Raw genomic sequence first — 26,482 nt, 5'->3', positions numbered from 1 at the left:
TATCTCTTTTATCAAGGACTCATTTGACCTATGTAGGTATGTTTTACAACGCAGATGATGAAAATTGCCAATGAATTCAATAGCATGAAAGGTACTGAAAAAACGCTTATAAATTCAAGTCATTCGATGAATGATTTAACGGCGAGTAGCAGATAAACAACTACTGTGGTATCACAATGGATCAGCAAATTTCTAAGTGAGTTGATTTAAAGACCGACTGCCACTTCAACTTAACAACCGAGGTCGCAATGAAAAATTGTACCGTCTGCTTTAGTCTGTGTTGTCTGGAGAAAAAGAAATAAATTATTTTTACGGAATATTTTGCGAAAATGGTTTATAGTAAAATTGTCTTATGATCGATCTTCAGCTCCTTGGCGATGATACGACTACTAACATACCGGTCAACTTCGATTATTTCTGTGATCTTATCGATATTTTCTTTAAAAAATAAAAAATGCCTAAACAGAATCGATGAAACCAAAGCGGCACCATAAACACCATCCACAATTTCAGTGGCTTGGCTTGCACTTTTGGTTGCACTGTTACGAAACCATGTTCCTGTACCGTTCATCGTCTGTTATAAATGCCAGATTTTCGGTCATTCTCATATTTTGTAGTAAACAGAACTCAACCGTTTGGCTAATTTTTCATACATATCTGTTATATGAATACCAATTAAAAAAACTCTACACTCTCTTCCAGAATTCCTTTTTTCTTTCGCTCTTAAACCCCTCAATTTCTTTTATTCGATGCCACTCTACTATAATTGTTTTAAATTTATAAGCCTACAATTTCTTGAGATACAAAGATATGCCCATTTGCTTATTCTTGTTTTAGACCTTGTCTCTCAACTTATTGATTGTCAGGGCCTTCTTGAACCGATGTTATTATTATTAGGCTACTGCGCACTGCTACTAAAAGGGATGTATTGTGCAAAGCCTGCTGAGGTACCCTATATTTTAAGGGTTTTTAAGAATTTTAGCACATTCTGGGGCTTATTGTTCCGCAGTTTATACGGGTGCACGGTAATACCTGATATTGAGTCTAACTATGGTGGGGAGCAATATGTGTACGAAGTTTGAGCGAGTTTTATTGAAAAAGGTGCAATAACTCAAAAAGGAAGGCATTGTAAAATCGTTTATTTAAAATTAATAAAATATTTTATCATTTACTAAATTAATAACCTCTAAGAAATTATTGACATAAAACTCACATATAGACATATATATATATATATATGGCAACCACTGTCACTATCTTATGATACAGAGAGCAAAAGCTCTCTCAATATTTCCATTAGATCTGCCGCTATCGAGTCTCGACATTTATTGTAACTATTGATAGGCAAAGCAATGTGAAAGCAACCGTATGAACATTCTTCTTAGACGACACATCGAAGGGCTCACACGTGTTCGCTACATTGGTGACCCCGACTTGGGTTATATATAAACAATTTTTTTACAATTAGCATATCCGACTTTAATTAAAAGCGGGCCCTTTCATCCACTAACATCGGCGATTATTGGTAAGGTATAGTCATAAGACTGGATTTGTGCGACAGTCTACAAAAATACGTAGCGACCAAGGAGTATATTTTTGTAAATTTCCGGCGAATTGAACACGACGCAAGCATCTAAAGGGTCATGACGAACGAAGCAACTCCACTAACAAACAACGAGGCAGGCTCATCAACACAGCCTCCGCTAATGTATCCTATAACGGGCACGACTGTTCGCGCGCCACCGTTCTCTGCAGAGCGGCCTGCGCTGTGGTTCGCCCAGCTGGAATCGCAATTCAGAATTCGATCTGTTTGCAATGGAGACGACATGTTCCACCATGCAGTATCATTGATCGATACGCAATCAGCAGCGGAGGTAGAAGATATAATACTACGTCCTTCTACATCAACACCGTACACCTCGTTGAAGACGGCCCTAATCGAGCGCCTTACGAAGTCAAAAGACGCTAAGCTGCTACAACTTTTAGATGGTGAGGAAATTGGTGACCGCACCCCGCCACAATTTTTTCGTCACCATCGTAGTCTTTGTCCGGACGTTTCAGACAACGTTATTAAAGCAAGATGGTAGTCCCAACTTTCATCACAAACACGCGCTTGCTTGGCAGCACAGCCCGACGCCTCACTAGAAGATCTCAGTCGCCTAGCTGACAAAATTCACGAGGTAATTCCAAACGTCGCACGCTCCATTTCCTACATTTCCGAAGAGCAGTCACTACGCTCCGAAATATCAGAAATACGTAAGCAATTACAAACGTTCCGTATAAGCAACTCACGTAGTAGGCAACATAGTCCACAAACTCGTGGCAGACGTAGCTCGTCACACAGTCGCGTGCGTTTGTCGACAGACGGCCAATGTTTTTATCACAAAAAATTTGGCGCTAATGCTCGACGATGCCTACCAGGTTGCAAATTTGCGAAAAACGCGAAAGAGGGTCTATAAAGGCGGTAAAAGACTCTCTAATTACATCATCGCACCGCCTCTTTTTGACAGACCGCGCTTCTGGGACACAATTTCTCGTGGACACAGGCGCTGATTTATCCATTTTCCCTCGTTCGCGAATCAAGACAAACGTAACTCCCGTTGGGTACCAGTTGTACACAGCTACAAACGCAACAATTGAAACGTATGGGCGTCATATGCTTACGCTTGATTTCGGCTTGCGACGCGAATTCACCTGGTGCTTTGTCATCGCCGACGTAACGAAGCCACTTATTGGAGCCGACTTTATCAGCCATTTTGGTTTGTTAGTCGACTTAAAAAACAAACAAATTTGCGATGAAAATTCAGGTATAACATCTCAAGGGCTAGTGCGAAACGTATCTCACATTATGTCAATCAAGGTGATTCCCAATCAATCGCCCTACAGCGCTCTTCTAAGAGAATTTCCAGCCATCATCAAACCTAACGGTGCATTCCAATTTGTCAAGCACACAACGGTGCATCACATAAAAACCACCGAAGGCCCATCAGTGTTAAGCAAAGCACGTCGTCTTGCACCACATAAGCTTAAAGTAGCTAAAGAGGAATTTGCCAAAATGTTGAAATTGGGAATTGCTCGTCCATCTCAAAGTCCGTGGTCCTCTCCATTGCATTTAGCGCCTAAAAAGAACGGCGAATCGCGGCCGTGTGGGGATTATCGACGCCTCAACGACCGCACAGTGCCCGACAGGTATCCTGTGCGATATTTAGAAGACTTTGGTGCTAATTTATACAAGAAAACAAAATTTTCTACCATAGACCTCGTCAGAGCGTTTAATCAAATTTCAGTCGCCGAACAAGACATTGGAAAAACAGCAATTATCACACCTTTCGGGTTGTTTGAATTCCCTTTCATGACTTTTGGACTGAGAAATGCGGCGCAAACGTTCCAAAGATTCATGGACGAAATCACTCGCGATCTACCGTTTGTATTCCCGTACATTGACGATCTACTCGTTGCTTCAGACGATGAGCCGCAACATCTCACACACTTGAAAACTTTGTTTCAACGTCTTGAACACTACGGACTGGTAATTAATAACGCAAAGTCGTTTTTCGGCCAATCCGAGGCTAAATTTCTGGGCCATCACATTTCAAGTGATGGTATAAAACCGCTGCCCGAAAAGGTCAGTGCGATTCGGCAACTAACGCCACCAATAACAGTAAAAAAACTGCGAGGTTTTATTGGCATGGTTAATTTCTATCGGAAATTTATTAAAAACGCGGCGGAGTTACTCGGACCACTGAACGAAGCATTAGCTGGTCCAAGTGTTAAAGGCTCACATCCAGTAACATGGACAAAAGCACATAAAGATTCATTCGAACAATCCAAAGAGGCCCTAGCCAACTCCGCCCAGCTAGCACACCCGAATACCAATGCTGAATTGGCCATCTTCACAGATGTGTCAAATACTGCGATCGGAGCAGTGTTACAACAACGCTCGAACAATTCATGGCAACCACTTGCTTTCTTTAGCCGGACGCTACCAGAATCGATGCGCAAGCTTTCAACTTACGATCGCGAGCTCCACGCAATATACGATGCGGTGAAATATTTTTGGTATATGTTCGAGGGCCGGCATATTGTGATATATACTGACCATAAGCCGCTGCAATATGTTTTTAAGCAAACATCAGGGCGCGCTACACCACGGCAGTTCCGCCGGATAGATTTTATAGGCCAATTCACCACAGAAATAAAGCATCTCAGTGGGCCGAACAATATAGTGACCGATACACTATCACGAATAGAAACAATCTCAGCCCCTGTGACAGCTCAACAGTTAGCAGATGCTCAAAAAGGTGACGCAGAGCTTCAACAGCTTATCGCTAATCCTAACTCGACGCTTCAATTAAAAAATCTGCATTTTCCGGAGCATAACACTACCTTATAGTGTGATGTATCCTCAGGAACAGTTCGTCCATTCGTAGCGGCATCTCTAAGGAGGGCGGTATTCGATTCTTTACACTCTCTCTATCACCCCGGAATACGATGTTCACAGAAGCTTTTAACCAGCCGCTATATTTGGCCATCAATCAATAAGAATTGTCGCGAATGGGCGAGATCCTGCATTGATTGTCAGCGAAACAAAATTCAACGTTATGTGATTACAACACCAGCGAGATTCCAGTTACCGTCTCAGCGCTTCGAGCATATACATGTTGATCTTATTACACTGCCTTCTTCTAATGGCTTTCGCCAATGCCTGACAATAATCGACCGTTTCACTAGATTTCCTGAAGCTATTCCACTGGCTGTGCCACAATAATACTTGGTATGACGCACTTCCAATCGTACTCCTAGGTCTACGCGCTTCATGGAAAAACGACATTTCTACGACGGCCGCTGAATTGGTGTATGGTGAACCGGTTCGTCTTCCTGGAGAATTCATCAATCCAGCAAATAAACAACAAACTACTCACGACTTGCTAAAATTTTTAAGAAATCGTTTTCATAGCTTAACACCTGCCGATATGTCAATCGACTCTAGCCGGTCGATGAAATCCACAATGAACCATCAGCAGAAACTTCCTCAGATTCAACCACTACTAAAAGTACACGGCTGGTGCATTGGTTTCTGCTATTACGCTCAAGTCAATCGCAGTGTATAGTTCGTTTAGAAGAATGCTTATGTCCTCTACCACTCGCTTAAGGAAAAGCTCAGAGCTCTTCCTTGCACACTGAGCCGCTCTTTCATTTCCCTCCACTCCAGAGAGGCCGGGAACCCACCAAAGTGTGATGTTGTGTTGTTGGATAAGCGGGAGCAACCACTTCAACAAAAAGTGTAAGGTTAGCTGGAGGTAAGTCCATTAGTTGCATCGTTTTTGCTGCTTTGCCTATAGCGTAGATCTCAGCTTGGAAGACGATACACCAGTCCGGGAGTCAGAAGGAGCAATTTAAGGTGGTTTAACATGACATCATATTTATGAGTTTTTTATTTATTTAATATATTTAATTATTTTTATATTTTTTCAAAGGCTTTAACCCTCGTTTTGTCCTTAATCTGCAGATTTAAGTTTTTGATTCACTGGACTTTTTTCGACATTTTCAATTATGCCAGGCAGTTAACAGGTAACCTGCTGCGTCTATTTAATTGCATAGCCGAAAGACATACCAGTTTTTAATGATGTGAAAAAGATGTATTATTAATTGACACATTTATAAGTAAGTATATGTGTACGAGTAGTATATCTCAAAAGACGCGCCTAGGTGTTGTTTAAAAAAAATGCATGTAAAAACTAAGATTATTTCAGGTTTCCCTATTTTTATTCATACACCGCCCTTAACATTTAATATGTGAAAAATTACATCATTTAAATGACCACCATGATCACGTCTGCAGGCAAAATCAGTAAGAGCCTTTTTCTATTCCCGACAGAACTAGTTTCTTGAAATTTTTTAATCAACCTTTAGATTGCCGGCTCTTTCGGACAATTATTTCCATAAAGAAAATCATGAATTTTGCGATATGTTGTTCTGAAAGATCGACCATTTTCATAGATCACAATAAGGTTCAATAATTTTAAAGCGCTTTGCTATCGTTTAAAATTGTATATCTTCCTACTCGACAAATATCAAAGATAACATAAAAAGGGTACCGTCTAGGAATTATTCACTTTTAACATCTAGGCTTCACTTTTGAAAGACCTTTTACATATGTACACCCTTCATTGAGTGTTTGACAGAAGTCTTGCTTCTATTTAAGGTGGGTGTTTTGCCGTTTTTTCACAAAAGGAGTTTTATGCCACTTTCGAACGGCAGATGGATTTAGGCAGAAGTTTTTTCACTTGGAAGTTTATCATTGTCAGCCGAGGAGCGAGCGTTATTAGAAAAAAATGTTCTACGATTTTGTGTCATGCTTAGCAGGGTCGCATTATCTAAAAATAGTTACAAAATCGGATACTTGAACTAAAATTAATAAAAGGTGGACATATAGCGAACAAAATCTGATAAAATTTCGCTTCTTGTTGTTGTTTCAAATGTATTTACAAACACAGAAACTGCAAATTTATGTCTGTTTTGTTGTGTACTTATGTGCATTCACATGTGCTATACATACATACGAGTATATGTACATACAAGCATGTGCATATTTGTTTCCCCAGCATATGTACATATATGGGTATGTATGGTACGAATTCATATCATATGTACGAGCTAACAAGTATTTGAGTATGCCTATTTGCATTTGCTTTTGATCTCGAATGCATTTACATGTACATATGTGTGTGGGAAGAAGTGTGTGTTATATGTATGTACGTACCTCCAGAGTTCTTCTGTGCCATACCCTCAGCACTGAATGTTTTTCGCTGATCGATTCGCAAATTGGGTATATTGAATGGTGGTGCATTCATGTTATCCGAAGAGAATTGATGTCTCAATGGACGATGACATTCCGGTGATGGTATTGACAGATTGTCAAGCTTCAATTTGATACGTTGCTGTCGGTCAATTTGTTCGAGCATCTCTTGCAGCACCTGTTAGTACATACATGGAATATGGTATGATTGAAATGGAAAACTAGTAGTTGATGAAGCGAGTTTCGATAAAAAAAAATGCATGTACATATAGGGTTGTTCAATAGGTGCGCTTTAACTTTTTTCATTAGTATACATTTCATCATGGAACGCTACACACTTGAGCAACGATTGCAAATCGTGCAAATTTTTTATGAAAATAATCGTTCTGTTGCTGCTACTTTAAGAGCATTACGGCCATTGTACGGTCCATTTAACAAGCCGTCCCGTTTTGGGGTTATGTGAAGTCATTGGTCTACAGTAACAAGCCGGCGACGATTTGTGAGCTCAGAGCCAATATTGAACGCGAAATTGCTGGAATTTCGGCCGATTTATGCAAAAGAGTGGTCGAAAATTGAGTTCAACGATTGGACTTCGTAAAACGTGCACGCGGTGGTCATGCAAAAGAAATCGAATCTCATACTTAAATGTATATGTTCAAACTCGATAATAAAAAAAAATTAGTTAAAAAAGTCAAACCGTTTGTGTTTTATTCAAAAAAGTTCAAAAGTTGAAGCGCTCTTACTGAAAAACCCTATACATGCCTCCACACATATGCATGTTTGTAAATATGTATAAACAAGAAATGCAAGAAAACAACACTAACTGGAATTTCTGTATGCTTTTAACGATTTAGCAAATCAGTCACTGTATTCATAAACAAACATACACCTACACCTACACACATACAGTCGTGTTCACTTCATTAGATGCAATCATTTTTAAGGAATGATATTAAACCAATCGTATTTAATCTACTGAGCCAAGGATTTTGATAATTCAAGTGAAGACTGCGCTTTGTCGAAAATAAATATGCATCCAAATATTTTTCCGTTTAACGGTATTCCGCAGCAGTAAAACCAGAGAATGTTAATGCAATGAGAAGGTGCAAATGTTAAATGAGCTTTTTTCGAGTTCTAATTTGTAGATTCAAACTAAGGTAATTTCAAATTCAACCTTCCTCACGAGGTGGGAATTGCAGATATTTACCACGCGAGTGACGCGAGTGGAGGGTTTCTATATTTACTTACCACGCTAGGACAGGAATTCAGATATTTTCTGCGTTTACCAAACTACTGAGGAAGTTCATAAGATTTTTCGGCACACTACTAAGGAAATCGAAGCGAATACATTCGAAATTAAGAAGGCTACGCGACAGTTAGTTTGTGGTGCAGAAGCTATAGTCGGTGGAATTATTCGTTTTGTGTTTTGGCACGTATATAATTCAGGTTCAAGTCCTGAAGTCATATTTTTTTTCTTGCACATTTTTTTTTTACAATTCAAACCAGGAAAGTTTGGTAAAATTTTTGAGTTTATTTTAATTAAAATTTCTTTAAAATAATGTTTTTTTGTATTTTATAAATGGAAATTTCTTTTCGGTATAAAATAGTTCGTACTGGATATGACCTGATTTTTATATATTGTAAATCAATCAAAACAGAAAATATGTACATATGTCTATAATCTCTTTCATCAAATCCAAATTATATTGATGAGAAAATATCATTCTAATATCCGTCCAGAAAGCCAAACGCGCATACACAGATACATATGCATATAATTACGCATACAAACTTTCAACTAACGCAGAATATGTGCATATAAAACTGCGAATCGAATAAATGAGTGATTTAGAAAATTTCTTTAGTGATTATAGATTAGCGCAATCGTGAAAGACGTGTTGTGTGTGCGGTACATAGTCTCAATTTTGACTCAGGTTCAAATCCTGTACGCGGTTTTTTGTTCGATATTTTTATTTCATTTTTTATATTTGGTTTAATTAGAATTGATTTAAAATAGTGTATTCAGGTTTTTCTAATACCTGTTATTTAGAAATTTATTTTCTATATAACATTATTCATACTTCTTTTGAATTGATTTATATGTAAAACAGCCATAAAGGCAATCATATGAATATGCATTCCTATATTTAATCTCTTTAGTCAAATCTGAACTACTTACATACACATATTGATGAGAAAATATTCTAATATCCATGGATGCATCCAGAAAGCCAAACGCGCATACACGAATATGTATATAAATATATATAATTAAATATATACAAACCTTCAACGAACGCAAAATGTATGCATATAAAAAACAACAACTGCGACCGTCTTCTTGTCCGTCAGTGAAAAGATGGGATATGTATACCCTATGAGCAAAAAGAACCGGGAAGGTGATGTTGACTGTTTCCTTCGATTGCCAAGGCATAGTCCACCATGAGTACCTTCCATCGGGCCAGACAGTCAATAGAGAATATTATTCATCCGTTTCTTGCGCTTGTGCATTATTGTTTTTCATATACAAATGTACATACATACATATGTATGTAAATGCTGTCGAATACATAAACTATATATTGACATACAATATAAAATAATTGTTGATTTATCTTAAACCGTTCTTTTTTTCTGAATGCAAATACCTCCTATTGACATGTACATACATATTATGTACTTATGTATATTATCATATACCATCATTTATTTACATATAAAGTATACGTTCATTTATGTACATATGTGTGTAATGAAAAACTTCATGAATTACTTTCAGAACTTTATTAAAATTTATTCGCGTCGCGCGCATGCCCAAAACCTTTTGTTCACAACGCAGGCGCAGAAATAAACGCTCTGCGTATTTATCCTCCCCACGTGACTCGCCATCAATTCTCGGTGGAAATTTTTTTTTTTCGTTTTTAAATTTTTTTTTTTTAATGTAATCGTAAAAAAATTTGTAATAAATTTTATGTATCCGCTTATCATTTCAAAAGTAACAAAATGGTAAAAAAATAAGCAGTCGAAGAAATAAACGCACCACCTATTTTTCCTCGCCACATGTTCGACTCGAGTTCAATTCCCGGCGCAAACTTTTTTTATAAATTTTTTTTTTTAAATCGTTTTTTTTTAATGTAATTGAAAAAAAAAATTATGTAATAAATTTTACGTATTCGCTTATTATTTCAAAAATACGAAAATATTATAGTAAAAATTTAATTGGTTTAATGTCGAGGTGAGAAATGTGTTGTGTCTTGAGGTGAAAAATGTGTGGTGTTTCTAATTTTTGTGTGGGCAAAAGTCAGTGAGGTGTCTATAAACTCGGTGTGCTAAATGACCTTATTACAAATCTTTCAAATCTCAATTGTACTAAAAAAAGCTCACAGTAACATTTGCACCTTCTCATTGCATTAACATTCTCTGATACTACTGAGGAAGTTCATAAGATTTTTCGGCACACTACTAAGGAAATCGAAGCGAATAAATTTGCGATTAAGAAGGCCGCGCGACAGTTAGTTTGTGGTGCAGAAGCTATAGTCGGCGGAATTATTCGTTTTGTTTTTTGGCACGTATATAATTCAGGTTCAAGTCCTGAAGTCATATTTTTTTTCTTGCACATTTTTTTTTACAATTCAAACCAGGAAAGTTTGGTAAAATTTTTGAGTTTATTTTAATTAAAATTTCTTTAAAATACTGTTTTTTTTTGTATTTTATAAATGGAAATTTCTTTCCGGTATAAAATAGTTCATACTGGATATGACCTGACTTTTATATAAATCAATCAAAACAGAAAATATGTACATATATCTATAATCTATTTCATCAAATCCAAATTATATTGATGAGAAAATATCATTCTAATATCCGTCCAGAAAGCCAAACGCGCATACACACATGCATATTCATATAATTACGCATACAAACTTTCAACTAACGCAGAATATGTGCATATAAAACTGCGAATCGAATAAATGAGTGATTTAGAAAATTTCTTTAGTGATTATAGATTAGCGCAATCGTGAAAGACGTGTCGTGAATGCAGTACATAGTCTCATATTTGACTCAGGTTCAAATACTGTGCACAGTTTTTTGTTCGATATTTTTATTTCATTTTTTATATTTGGTTTAATTAGAATTGATTTAAAATAGTGTATTCAGGTTTTTCTAATACCTGTTATTTAGAAATTTATTTTCTATATAACATTATTCATACTTCTTTTGAATTGATTTATATGTAAAACAGCCATAAAGGCAATCATATGAATATGCATTCCTATATTTAATCTCTTTAGTCAAATCTGAACTACTTACATACACATATTGATAAGAAAATATTCTAATATCCATCCAGGAAGCCTAACGCGCATACTCACATATGTGTATAAATATATGTACAAACTACCACCATTCTAACAAACCCAGAACACAAGCTTCTGCGCACACTTGACACATGGGATATGTATACCCTATGAGCAAAAAGAACCGGGAAGGTGATGTTGACTGCTTCCTTCGATTGCCAAGGCATAGTCCACCATGAGTACCTTCCATCGGGCCAGACAGTCAATAGAGAATATTATTTATCCGTTTTGAAACCTTAGAGAGATGCTGTGTGTTGCAAACCGCCGGAAATGTGAGCAACCAATCCTCAGATTTTGCATGATGATAACGCGCCATCGCACTGATCAAAGAGAATACAAATCGGCCTGCCGGGGGTGTTTGGAGGACTGGGTTAAACGTTGGCACATGTGTGTTGCTTCAGACGGGTCATATTTTGAAGGAGATAATATAAATTTGCCCTAAATTTAACTCTGTTTTGTTTAATTTAAACATTCCCGGTACTTTCTGATCATAAGGTACATACATGCGGCTTTGCGGACAGCAATGTGTGATTCGCTGGAAGTCGCATTAACTCGCGACTGTCGCACAGTTAGAAGACATATTTACATACATATAAGGGTGCATACATACATACGGAGCCGCGGCCACTCGACATGACAAAAATTTAAGATTTATCAAATATTGGCAAATAATTCCACGCGAAATATTCCAATATTGACTATTTTCGAATGGTCGCGAAAATTGGCATATGGGCGGCTCGTTTTATGAATGAAATTGAAATATGAGCTCTAACTTATGAATGAACTCCTTGTTTTTGTTCTAAATTGTTCAGCGCCGTCGCTGATAGAATCATGGCCGCTGCGACTGCGTCTACGAATGTATTTTGTTTTTGTAGTCGCTAGGCTTAGATTTTAGCTTTGGGCGACATGCGCATGTGAGGTATGTATGTGTTTTTGTTGTGTTCTAGAACATTTTAGAATGTGTGGTGGCAAAGCGGCCATCGCGTTGCGCTTGCTGTTGCTTTTGCGTCTATCAAAGTATTGTGTTTTTGTAAGTACAATATTAGGAATATCGACTGGTGAAAGACAAAAGTACACGGAAGCAAGAAGGGAGCGCTGTGCTCGCGCATATGTATATGTATGCTTGAATGTATGAACGTGCATGGATGTAGTAACATATGAATACAATTATTTTGTAGGAAGTTTAGAAGGCAAGTAGGTATATATGTATGTATGTATATATGCTAGGACATAAAGTCGGTATATATGCATACATAGAGCAGAATTGTTTTTGCACTTGTTAGGAAGAAACTCGTTCACTAGTGCGTATGTGTATTTGATTTCTTGTAAGAATGTGATGTGGTATGACATGTGTACATACATAAGTCGAGGTTATTTGGGCATACTTGCATATGTGATATGATGTTCTTGCGCTTGTGCATTATTGTTTTTCATATACAAATGTACATACATACATATGTATGTAAATGCTGTCGAATACATAAACTATAAATTGACATACAATATAAAATAAGTGTTGATTTATCTTAAACCGTTCTTTTTTTCTGAATGCAAATACCTCCTATTGACATGTACATACATATTATGTACTTATGTATATTTCATATACCATCATTTATTTACATATAAAGTATACGTTCATTTATGTACATATGTGTGTAATGAAAAACTTCATGAATTACTTTCAGAACTTTATTAAAATTTATTCGCGTCGCGCGCATGCACAAAACCTTTTGTTCACAGGCGCAGAAATAAACGCTCTGCGTATTTATCCTCCCCACGTGACTCGCCATCAATTCTCGGCGCAAATTTTTTTTTTCGTTTTTAAATTTTTTTTTTTTTAATGTAATCGTAAAAAAATTTGTAATACATTTTATGAATCCGCTTATCATTGCAAAAGTAACAAAATGGTCAAAAAATAAGCAGTCGAAGAAATAAACGCACCGCCTATTTTTCCTCGCCACATGTTAGACTCGAGTTCAATTCCCGGAGCAAACTTTTTTTTATAAATTTTTATTTTTAAATCTTTTTTTTTTAATGTAATTGAAAAAAAAAAATGTAATAAATGTTACGTATTCGCTTATTATTTCAAAAATACGAAAATAGTAAAAATTTAATTGGTTTAATGTCGAGGTGAGAAATGTGTTGTGTGTTGAGGTGAAAAATGTGTGGTGTTTCTAATTTTTGTGTGGGCAAAAGTCAGTGAGGTGTCTATAAACTCGGTGTGCTAAATGACCTTACTACAAATCTTTCAAATCTCAATTGTACTAAAAAAAGCTCGTTTAACATTTGCTCCTTCTCATTGCATTAACATTCTCTGGTTTTACTGCTGCGAATTCCGTTGAGTCGAGTAATATCCTGATAAATGTTTTTTTCGAGCAAAGTATAAGAGCAATGCAGCAAAATTTCTCGCTCTTTACGTACCACCGCCGAAGAAGAAGCTTGGGATGCTGGCCGATAGGAACAATGCACGAAAACTAGTGACTGACATCCAGAGCGTGCTTAAATTATGGAGGGAACACTTCTCGAACTTGTTAAAGAGTGATAGCTGCGCATGTCTGAGAGAATGTGAAGATCTCGATACCCTAATGGTTCACGACGGAACTGTTGTTCTACTACCCGACATGGCGAAGTGAGAATAGCAACAACGCGGCTAAAGAGCAACAAAGCCATGGCAGCCGGCGAACTGCCGGCTGAGCTATTCAAACATTGCGGCGAAAAGCTGGTAAGGTGCATGCATCAGCTTCTATGCGAAATATGGTCGGAGGAAAGCATGCCGTCCCATTGGAATTGAAATGTGCTCTGCTCATTCTATAAGAAGAGTGATACTACCATCTGTGCCAATTACCGGGGAATAATATATATACATAAATATATATATACACAATTGACGCTTACACCCTTTTTGGCCGAGCTCCTCCTCCTATTTGTGGCGTGCGTCTTGATGTTGTTCCACAAATGAAGTATAAAGCCGACTCCGAACGGTAGATATTTTTTTTATGAGGGGCTATTTCATGCAGAAATACACTCGGAGGCTTGTCATTTCCTACCGAGGGACGATCGTTATTAGAAAACAATTTTCCTTCATGTGGATGAATCACAGAGATTCGAACCTATGTAGTCCGAGTTCCGACTACAATCTATGGTGTGACTATCATACACCAACCCATTCGGCTTCGACGGCCACTTCAGGGGAATCAGTCTTCTAAGGTTCTAGCGAGCGTATTGTGCGAAATGCTGAAACCCATCATCAACCAATTGAGTGGACCTTATCAGTGTGGTTTTAAACCTGGAAAATCTACAAGCGACCAAATATTCACAATACGCCAAGTTATGGCAAACACGCATGAAAGAAGAATCAACACACATCATCTCCTTGACGATTTTAAAGCTGCATTCGACAGGATAAAAAGGAGTTGCCTATATGCCGCGATGTCTAAATTTAATATAGAGGCAAAACTGATACGGCTATGCAAAATGACGTTGCTCAATACCAGCAGCGCCGTAAGAAGGACCTCTGTGAGCCGTTTGATACCAAACGAGGTTTGGGACAGGGTGACCCTCAGTCGTATCACTCCTTTAACCTGATGCTGGAAAAGATCGTGCGAGCCGCAAAACTTAATCGCTCTGGCACAATTTTATATAAGAGCGTACAATTGTTGCGTATGTCAATGATATTCACATCATCGGCCTTAACAAACGCGCTGTTAGTTCTACCTTTTCCAATATGGACAAAGAAGTAAATCGAATGGGGCTGGTGGTGAACGAGGACAAAACGAAGTACATACCTTCTGTCATCAAATAAACAGCCGGCGCTCTCGCAGGTTGGCACCCACGTCACAGTTGACAGTTACGATTTCGAGGTTGTGAGAGACTTCGTTTATCTAGGAACCAGCACTAACATCGATAACAATGCCAATAAGTGCTACTTTGGACTAAGTAGGCTATTGAACAGTAAAGTCCTCTCTCGACGAACAAATGTACCACTCTAAAAGACTCTCATCATTTCCGTACTAATTTATGGCGCAGAAACGTAGACGATGACAATATCCGATGACGTGTATGACGTGCGAATATAGATCCAACGGCTTCGTAGGCTGGGTCATATCATCTGAATGTATACAAAGACCCCGGCTCTGAAAGTATTCGATGTGGTACCAGCTGGTGGTAGCAGAGGAAGAGGAAGGCCAATCAAGAAGAAGAAGCTCAATCTACCGAGTTTAGTCCTCACAGTTTCTAGTGATAATAATATAACATAAAGCGACTATATAGCAGTAGTAGTTCTGCCAATTGCTGTCAAAAGATCCAGTATATCCAATCGTATTACTAAGCGTCGTTTCACCCTTACCGGACTCAAAGAAACTATTAAAAAATATGGTCGAAATTCCGGCTCAGTTGCAAATACGTAAATATAATTTAAAACTATTCTTCCGAGGAGGCCTATTTTCGGCTTAGGCGGTTATGTTAGCACTGGCGCTATTAGAGCGAGAATAATCCACGAGTGTTCCTTCAAGCATTAATGTATTTATAAGGACTGCCTGTTTTGTCCTTATTTCTTTCGAAAAGAGGAAGGCGACACCGTTACCGTTAATGGTCAATGGTCTTCGGCACAGAGCATATTAACTGATTTTCGTAACACTCGAAGTTGTCAAGGAGAATTTTGAATACTGGGTCATCCCATGGCGAGCGTTCATCGATTGGCCATCGCAATCATACGATTTGAGATCACACGATCATTTTCTCTGGTTGTACTTCAAGTCTTCACTATACACTGACAACAGAAATACTCTCAATAAGATCATGGCCAACGTTCAAAACGTTATTGCCGAAATAACACTGCAAATATTGGACTGAGCTATCAAAAATTGGATCGACCGCTTGAATTACTACCAACGAAGCCGAGGCGGTCATTTCCATGACGTTGATTGTATCTTCAAAATAAAGCCAGAGTCAATTTCATATGTTTGCTTTGTTTTTTTATTTCTTCTCCTATCGATCTTATCTGGTTGCCGTATATAATAAAGTTTTTAAAAATTATAACATCAAAAATTATCAAAACAACTTTGAACGCAATCTGCCAGATGGTGTTTGCGTAATAGCTTTGCATTTGCTTCTGATATACTTTTTTCATCACAAATTTGTACTACAGCGTTGAACACCATGCAATATTGCATGTAAATATTATATAAAATGCATAAACATACGAGTAAATACTATTCAAGGTTAAAATGTTTGCGCAAAAATATATTTTACCTCGACCAGCATGCAATATTGTTCGAGATTTAAGCCAGGATTAACGGTGTGCGGTATCAGTAAAGGAAGCTCGTGTATCGCCATCGTTTCCACCGTCAACCCATACTTTTTATCGGCAACCATTTTTTGATAAATATCTGCAAGCAATTGAAACGTAGTTATTTATTATTAAATACAAAATATTTCAAGCACGTATTCATTTTCATATTTTATTATTCACTTGTTAATGCATACACAAGAGTTAGCATAAATGTTTTAAAAGCGCCAACATTTCAATGGGATTAGAACAAAAATAGAAAATGGCAGTTACAACAACCAAAGCTCTCCTTGCTGTGTCAATTACTAGTATAGTCTCATATTTGGCAATTTTCTCTAAGATCGTCAAATAGATATTAGCTTAAATTAAATTAGTGTACGAGTTCAAGTATTTTTTTCAAGGAATTTTCGGAATGTAACTGCCAGCATAGCCTTCAAGTTCAAATTTAGGCTACCGGACCACAGTAGTGTTTTCCAACCGGAGGTAGCCGCAATTAAAGGAGCAGCGGAATAATGGCTTACTTCTGTAACTGCAGTAAGGGAAGTAAATATTTATTCCGACAGCCAAGCAGCAATTAGGGATCTTCGTTGGTGCGTTCGGAACTAGTCAATTCCCTCTCGACTGCATCAGAGTAGGTACTTTGATATTAGATGGAAATTATAGGGCTGATGAGCTAGTTAGACAGGGGACCATTGAGACGGTTTCACCGCGAAATGAGAGTAAAGGGGTTAACCTGAGAACCTGTGATCTGTTCCTGGAAAGAGAGGCTTCCGTCAACTCTGCGAGCGCTACCCCGAACGGGTAAAAGGTCGACGGATCCTTCTGGCCACAAACAAATCGGAGGCTAAGGCTAACAAAGCAAGCCGTAGCTCTCGAGTTTTCTGGGCATCTTTACCGGCCATTGTCCAATAAGGTCCATGTGGTGGGGATGCTTCAAGTTCTTTCTATATAAGATGTATGGAGGGTGAGGTGGAATCATCTCAGCACCTTCTCTTCAGGTACTCTGCTCTCGCTAGGGTAAGATGCAGACATCTTGGCTTTCACTTTTTTGCTATATCAGCGGATTTGTTGGTTTGTTATGTCGTTTGAATGAAAACAAACGCTCCGGCTCTGAAAGTATTCGATGTGGTACCAGCTAGTGGTAGCAGAGGAGGACGAAGGCCCCTTCTACGTAGGAAAGATCAGGTGGTGCGTCCAACTGGCACCGGTTAGCACGAGAAAGAATGACTGACGCGCTTTATTATACTCGGCTAAAATAGAGTAAGCGGTTATCGCACCAATCAGAAGAAGAAAAATACGTGCATTGTCAGAAGCCGGGTTAGATAGTTTGAAACTGTTTATGGTTTCGCTAGAAGAAAAACTTTGCAATAGTTCCAGCAACTTCTAACTAAAAAAGAAACTATAAATATAAGGGTTTCCAATAAGAGGTGTTACTTTGATATTCACGAAAAGTGATATTTTTTAATATAAATGATCGGATGTTTATTTCATTATAAAGAGGAAGGTATGCCGTTAATAGAGGAAAATAACAGGCAAACGACTACCACGACCACGCTTACAGGACAATATCCTTTTCATGAAATTTTCCATAACCGAATTGCAAAGTGGCTGCCCTATGTCCTCGATAGCCTCACGAACTCCATTCTTTGAGATTATGATCACCTCTTCGAGAGAGAACACGTTCCGGAAAGTTTTCCCGTAAAAGATCAATGGTTTCGTTACTTGTGTGGCACGTAGCGCCGTCTTGTTGAAAATAAACGTTGTCCAGATCAATACCATCCAATTCCGGCCATAAAAAATGGTTAATCACATCTCGATAACGCAATCCATTCACCAATAACTCCTGTTATTGGAAAACCCTTTGCAATTATTTGGAGACAACTAACCAATAATAGCTTTGGCCGCAATAACTGTAGGCCAGCTTCCACTGGATCTTGTTTAATTCTAGCTTAATTGTGTAACTCTTCATCGAGAATTAATGTGTTTAAGTTTCTTTACATTTACATGAGACAGTTTTGCAAACACAGTAACAACACATTATCACGTTTTTACACAAACATTTTTTCTCTTTTTTGACAGCCAATACCTATTTTCAAGTGTCTGGAGCATTGTCTTCTGTGAACACAAAGTATAGAACGTCCTATAATAATATACATGTAAATACTACAATATATCCCGTAAAATCTTTAAAGGAACCATGATGATCCAACATATACATATCTACATATGTTTATGTATTGCTTATACTGTTATTTTGTTAAATACTTACGAACTTTATGCATCACAATATCCGGATCCGGTATGCGAACATCACCAAGCAGCTGCAGGACTTCTTTCATAACCTTTTGCAGCAATATTGATATTGAAGGAAATGATTTGGCATATAAATAACAGAAAACTGATTGTGAGGTATGTGGATAACATTTTTCGTAGGAATGAATGCTGCAGACTACAAATACATACAAGCACCTAAGTTATATATTATAAGTAACTTTCCCCTTTCGCTCTCGCTCTCTTCATTATCTAACTGTAATAATTAGCTATGTAAGTTACAATATATATTTAATTGTTGTAATTGTTGTAAGAGTAAATGGGGAAATCTTTCTCTCTTCATTTTAAGTATAAATCTAACTGTTAAAATAAATTGAATAAGTATAGTTTTTAATGTTAAAAGTAGTCTTCAAAGTCACCTTGAAGAGTAAAGAACAAATTTATTTTGAAGTGTAATCAAACTTGTTCCATTTTAATAAAAATAAAACTAATAAAAATAAAACTTCAACAAATTTATTTTATTTTCAAAAATAAATTTAACTGGCGACGAGGATGGGATATGTTATTTAAAACATATCCAGTGATAATCGGGAAAAGAAAAGGTTAAAATTTTCAACAAATCGATGTGAACCGCAAATGATTCAAGTGGACATTACTAAAGTGTGGCAAAAAGCGAAATTTTTGTAAACTTAAAAACTAAAAACTAAACTAAAAAATATTACGTGTAATAATTAATCCGAAAATAAAAGAATTGCAAATAAGAAAAAGATTTGCTTCGTAAAAAACAAAAAAAAAAAAAAATAGTAAAATTGATATTAATGACAAATCTTATATTGACGCTCTCGAAAAACTGAAGAAGATTTTAACAAATCCACCAATATTATGCTATCCAGACTTTAATAAAAAATTTGTATTGACCACGGATGCAAGCAATGCTGCTATTGGCGCGGTGTTAAGCCAGGATGGCAAACCAGTAAGTTATGCCAGTAGGACTTTAAATGGACATGAAAAAAACTACTCAACGCTAGAAAAAGAATTATTAGCCATTGTATGGTCAGTGAAATATTACCGTCCATACCTTTTTGGTCGAAAGTTTCTAGTTCAAACTGATCATCAGCCTTTGAAATGGCTTTATTCACTTAAAGAGCCCAATTCTAGAATCATCCGATGGAAAATATTATTAGATGAATTTGATCTCGATATTGAATATATTCAGGGAAAGGAGAATAAGGTAGCTGATTTTTTGAGCAGAGTTGAAGTAAATCATAGTACGGAAGAAAATGTAAATATTAATTTCTTTAGAATAAATAAAATTGTTAATAAATATAGGACGCAAATAAGAATAGTTAAAAATAAAAATAAAGAAACCGAAATACTTTTTAAAAAATATAAAATAATATACGTGTCTGAGAATGACTTAAATAATACTCATTATTTGAATGATTTATTTAGACGTGAAATAAAAAAAGGAAAAATTGGGGTATACTCGGAGCTTGACAATAATAAATATAATATAATACAGAACAAATTAATTGAATTATTTTCTAATAACAATAAAATAAATTTCATAAATTGTACTAAAGTTGCTAGTGATATGGAATCCGAGGAATCTTTATTGAATATCATTGATGATATTCATATTAAAGGTAACCATAGAGGAATCCAGGAGAATTTCGAAGAATTAAAAGATAATTATTATAATCCTAAATTATTAAAATTTATAAATAGATATTGTAATAACTGCAGAATATGTAACGAAAACAAATATGACAGAAAACCAATAAATAAAATATTTCAACATACTCCAACACCAGAAAAACCAAATGAAATAGTACATATGGATATTTTTCAGATACAAAAGACTAGTTTTTTGACAACAATAGACAAATTTACGAAATTAGGAACGGCACATAAACTAAATGACAAAAATATGGTAACAATTAAAACTAAAATCGAAGAGCGAATCGCATTTTTAGGAAAACCTGATAAAATTATTATGGATAATGAATTTAAAAATGCACTTATAAAGCTGTTCTGTCAAGAAAATAATATAGAAACTCATTTTACAACACCGAATTCGCACACAGGAAATTCAGATGTAGAAAGAATGCATTCGACTCTCTTAGAGCATATAAGAATATTAAAAAACGCTGAAAATATTAATGACTCTGAAGAATTAGTACTAAAAGCAATTAATTACTATAATAATACAATTCACAGCACGACTAAATTAAAACCAATTGATTTTATAAATAAGTTACACATAAATTTAAAAGAGGTTAAAGTAAGATCTGAAGCAACTAAAAAGAAAACCATTGATAGAGAAAATATTAAAAGAGAAAATATTACACTTAATTTACAAAGATCTAATTTATATATTAAAAATCCTACTGCAGTTAGACAAAAAACTGCTAAAAGATTTAACAGATACCACCACAGCAACCCTAATAAAGTAGACACTGCACAATTTAGACGCCCATTAAAGTCTATAAAATAAAATAAAAATAAAAAAAAAAAGAATAAAAAAAGGAAATGGATTTGTAGAACAAACCATGGAAAACTATTCGTTAATATTTTTTATATTAAATCACACTATATTTATTTTTTTTTTAAATGTAAACTATAGAATAAGAAATGAATATTTACGGCTAATATAGTTTAATATTTATCTTGGAAAAAAACAACCCCCTAAAGAACTTAAATATATTTAATGTTTTATGTTAAGTTGTGATTTAAATCATATTAAATTTTCGTATTGTATATTTGTAAAAGATTCGACGAGACTCGAATTCTTTAAGGAGAGGCGAGTTATATATTATAAGTAACTTTCCCCTTTCGCTCTCGCTCTCTTCATTATCTAACTGTAATAATTAGCTATGTAAGTTACAATATATATTTAATTGTTGTAATTGTTGTAAGAGTAAATGGGGAAATCTTTCTCTCTTCATTTTAAGTATAAATCTAACTGTTAAAATAAATTGAAGAAGTATAGTTTTTAATGTTAAAAGTAGTCTTCAAAGTCACCTTGAAGAGTAAAGAACAAATTTATTTTGAAGTGTAATCAAACTTGTTCAATTTTAATAAAAATAAAACTAATAAAAATAAAACTTCAACAAATTTATTTTATTTTCAAAAATAAATTTAACTCCTATACATTTACATTTACATATGCGGGTATTTATGCGAGAGTACCGCGAGTGTGCATTTTCTGCTCTATCTACGACTTACAATCATTTGCATATACACATTTGCATACATATTTAGAACTTACCAGACAGGCTGCTTAGCATAAGTATAAATGTAAATTTACATATTTATATGCAAGTAATATTCACCTGAGCTCGCTCCAGTTTATCCATCAGCCCTTCAATGCAGATGAGAACATTTTGCACAATTTTTCGATCGGCAAGATTTTTTTCAAGCACCGATTTTACCTTTGGCACAACCATACGTCTTATAGAGACATCTTCAATGTTGTCGAATACGTTTGTAACTGCAACAACGGCAGCGCTCTGCGTGTGGAGGTGGTTCAAAAAATAAAGTAAAGTTTTTTTGTATAGAAAAGTAAAAGGAGATTTCACATATTTTAAAAATATCATTCTATGTGGTCGGTCGTGCTGAGAAAAGTGGTATAAAATTGGAATAGCGGAATGATCTCTATACAACGAAATCAAGGCAATCCTATACCTAAATTTATTTCTAACAAGAAGCGTTGTTTTCCCAATTTCCTGTCATAAGTCAAAATATTGCTAATTTTTATAACTTTTTTTCCTCTATTTGAAAAAGTTATATGGCTATCAAAAATGTTATGTGATTGGTTTTTCTAAATTTAGTTTTCTTTTCTTTTGGGGTTTTTTCTCTCCTAAGTGAAATGTGACAATTTGAAATTTCAAGCAAATATAATTCCTCTCTACTTTTATTTAAACTCGAAGGATGCGACACAATAAAATACCCATTCTTTCGAATGAGAAGTTGACAAATGGCAGTTTGGCTTCACCTGCTTTGAATTTCTAGTGACGCTACATAAATTTAAAGTTTGTTTACTGAATTGGTCTTCAGAGGTTAAGAGGCCGGCTGGTGAAATGTCCTTTTAGAACCTGAAGCAGTCTGAGCCATGAGAGTTTCCAATTGGTTGTTACTTTCCTGGCAATTCTTAATAAAGGGTGGTTAAGTTTTAAGGGCCGGTGTTGATTTTGAAAAAAAATACAATTTTTTTTGGAAATTATTGTCATTTCTCTTTATTATGATAATACTGGTATAGTTCAATTACGTAAGAAACAAATTGGAACAAATGGCCGCCACGACCTCGGCGGCACACCTCCATCCGATGGTCCAAATTTTCGATAACGCTGAGGCATAATTGAGATTCTATGCCATTAATGTGCCGAATTATCTCATCCTTTAGCCCTTGAATTGTTGCTGGCTTATCGACGTACACCTTTTCTTTCAAATAACCCCAAAAAAAGAAGTCCAAAGTCAAATCACATGATCTTGGCGGCCAATTGACATCGCCACGACGTGAGATTATTCGGCCATCAAATTTTTCGCGCAAAAGAGCCATTGTTTCGTTAGCTGTGTGACAAGTGGCATCGTCCTGTTGAAACCACATATCGTCCACATCCATATCTTCCAATTTGGGCCATAGAAAGTTCGTTATCATCTCACGATAGCGAACACTATTCACAGTAACTGCCTGACCGGCCTCATTTTGGAAAAAATACGGCCCATAAACCGCACCAAACAGTCACTCTTTGTGGGCGCATTGCTTTTTCGGCAATCACTCTTGGATTATCATTCGCCCGAATGCGGCAATTCTGCTTATTGACGAATCCACTGAGGTGAAAATGTGCCTCATCACTGGAGATGATTGTCTTCGATATGCATTTTGATTTGAACGCCCGTTTTCATAATAAACCTGAACGACTTTAACGCATTGCTCAATTGTGTATCTTTCCATGAATTAAATTGAGTTAGTCTGAAATTGAAAAATCTCAAATGAAATGCAGAAAGATACTGACGTTTAGGTGTGATTCACATTCAACATCGGCCCTTGAAATTTAACCACCCTTTATAATTAATAAATTTTTTAATGATGATGATCTAAATCGCAATGTCGTAGAAGTTCTACTGGCGTAAATTCATAAGGCTGTCTGAGAATGCCAAATAATCATAGACTTGAATTGAATACAAAGAACTGATTTAATTTTTTTTAAAGAAAAGGCGGACCTAGATGTTGTTTTATTGTAAAATTAAGCATCTACAAATTTAGATTCTTTCAAGTTTTACTATTTTTTATTCAAAATACGGCTCTTAACAATCATGTAAAGGGTGATCAGACTCAAGGTACTTTTTCCAATAGGAAACACGTCCTATGGGCTAGAGGAGGAACCATCGGTGCATATTTCTTCAAAGGCGAGGCAGTGAATGGCAAATGCTATCGCACTGATGATAAACGACTTTTTGATGCCGGAAATTAAAGCTCGTGACCTTCACAACATTAGGTTCCAACAAAATAGCGCTACTTGCCATACAGCCCGTAAAATAATGGATTTACTGCGTCGTCGTTTCGATGAGCAATTCATCTCTCGTCCCGGACCAGTGGATTAGTCACCAAGATCGTGTGATATCACACATTTGGACTTCTATATTTAGGGTTATGTAAAGTCTAAATGCTTTGTAGATAAACCAGCTTTTATTGAGGCATTGGAAGTCAACATTACTAAAGTTATTCACGAGGTATCGACCGAAGTCCTCCAGCGAGTCGGAAGTCATTCAAAATTGGTGTTTACGGATGGCCGGATTACGTCGCAATTCCGACCAACATTTGAAATGAATTATCTTTAAAAAATAAGTGCCAACAATAATAAAGATTACCCAATCAATTTGAATTTTCGTTGTTTTATTTCGATTTAAAATCGAAATCTCTAAATTGATCACCCTTTATATGTGAAAAATTACATCACTTAACCACCGCCTACAGACTGCCATACGCGAATTAAAATTTTCAAGGACTCGCTCCCACATTATGGCATTGAGTTCTTATTAGAAGATATAAACATAAATCAAATCATAATCATTATAATATATAAAGTTCAACCTTGGGTTCATCGCTAATAACCTAGGCGCCCACCTGCTCTTTTATTATTGAGCTTTCGAAAGCAGAGAACAACATTGGAATAATGTCGGTGGTAACATCCTTAGGTGCCGTCTTCTCAGTAATGAGATGTAAATTTTCCAGTAAAGTCACAGTAGCCTGGATGGATTTGGGTGAACTGAAAATAATTCTGTAAAAATTCAATGTAAATACATTAATATCTATAAACACAAGTACGTAAACACATGATAATGTACATAAATACAATAGATATATATTTATAGAAGCGAAAGCCAATTTGCCGATTTCGTTGGCTCTTCGGTACTATAAGTGGCATGAGAAGAATTAAGGAGAAGTGATACAGCCTCTACACAGCTTGAGCTAAATACAAGGAAAAGAAAACAGGTCTGTAAACATAATTCTAATAAAATTTTTGTTAAATATTATTAATTATGGATTCATTTTATAGGAAAAAGCTATCACATTGGTATAGAGAGGCGGTCAAGTTTCTTTTGGGGTGTGGGAGAAGAAGCTGCTGCAACTACGAGGATGCAAAAGAAATACGCTTGTATATGCAGACATGGCCGTGGAAATGACGACAAAAGGCTTTGTGTTCTCGTCAAGAGAAATAAAGGTTAAAATACACAATTTAACAAATAAATATAGGTAATTTTGTTCAATAGCAATTGTTAGTATGAAATTTAAAAACAGTGTTTTTGTTTTACGGAGATGAGAAGAAGTTGTTGGGCCTTCGGGCGGTACCCCATCTGCGTGAGAGTACTACAATAAAGTGCACCATATCCTTGGCGGATACAAGTATTTTAATTGTAGAAGAAGTGTAGGTTAGTACAGTGCAGCTTTAAAATCTCATGCGTGTATTAATTGTTTTTTATGTATTATTTAATAAAGTGGATACCCTTCAAATTGAGGCAGAGGAAGAATGCAGCAGCTCTTCTCAAACGCAAGCACCTTCGGTGGAATTTGCACTGGAATTGTCTTCGCAACCTCCGAAAAAACGCAGAAAAGATAACGAAAATTTCCAATATGAATTTTTGGAATCATTTCGGGCGGCCAACCAAACGATTGCCCGAGAAATCCAAGAACTGAAAGAAGATAGTAGAGAATCCCTGCAAATTGAGAGGGAACGCAATGGTATTCTCGAAAAAATTTTAGGGGTCTTGAAGCAAAATAGGTAGGGGAATTTTCTATAGCTACCCAAATGAATAGAAATTTACGAAAACCACACAAAAAAAAACCTAAATATTTTAAAAGAAAAATTAAAAAAAAATGTGATAAATGAATTATTTTTATTTTAAGTTTACAGAATACGAATTTTAAGTTTACAGAAGCAATTGTTAGTACTTTATGTAGGTTTAATTAATTTAATAATAAAAAAATGAATTTATAAAGAAAAATGTGAAATAAATGAAATTTAAAAGGAAGATAAAAACGAAGCGATTGATTCTCGAATTTGTTCTGCGCTGACGTTGTGGTCTTGAGTATAGTACGTAGGTTCTGGGGGCTCCCGTTGATTTACGAATTCGAAATTTGTTTGACTTTGGATCCGTTTATTGTTAATGATATCATAACGTGTGTACCAAAAATTGGTTTCGTATTCTCGCTGAGAAGAGGGCTTTGAAGAATTTTCTTTAATAACATCTGCTGGGTAA

The 26,482-nt window shown here is 36.1% G+C and overlaps 1 protein-coding gene across 1 annotated transcript in view; it reads right to left on the bottom strand.

Annotated features, from left to right (window-relative positions):
* LOC128862065 (uncharacterized) overlaps window positions 1-26,482 on the bottom strand; it is a 354,012-nt gene that overhangs the window by 14,851 nt on the left and 312,679 nt on the right. The window contains exons 20-24 of the mRNA XM_054100472.1: window positions 24,849-25,002; window positions 22,054-22,230; window positions 18,717-18,789; window positions 16,411-16,547; window positions 6,764-6,977 (exon numbers count right to left, since the gene is read on the bottom strand). Coding sequence (XP_053956447.1) covers window positions 6,764-6,977; window positions 16,411-16,547; window positions 18,717-18,789; window positions 22,054-22,230; window positions 24,849-25,002 — 755 coding nt within the window. The remainder of the gene's footprint in view (window positions 1-6,763; window positions 6,978-16,410; window positions 16,548-18,716; window positions 18,790-22,053; window positions 22,231-24,848; window positions 25,003-26,482) is intronic.

The sequence above is a fragment of the Anastrepha ludens genome, chromosome 4 (assembly GCF_028408465.1).
Source record: "Anastrepha ludens isolate Willacy chromosome 4, idAnaLude1.1, whole genome shotgun sequence".
Classification (NCBI taxonomy): domain Eukaryota; kingdom Metazoa; phylum Arthropoda; class Insecta; order Diptera; family Tephritidae; genus Anastrepha; species Anastrepha ludens.
Note: the sequence above shows the minus strand (reverse complement) of the source record. Positions and strands in the feature narration are given on the sequence as shown.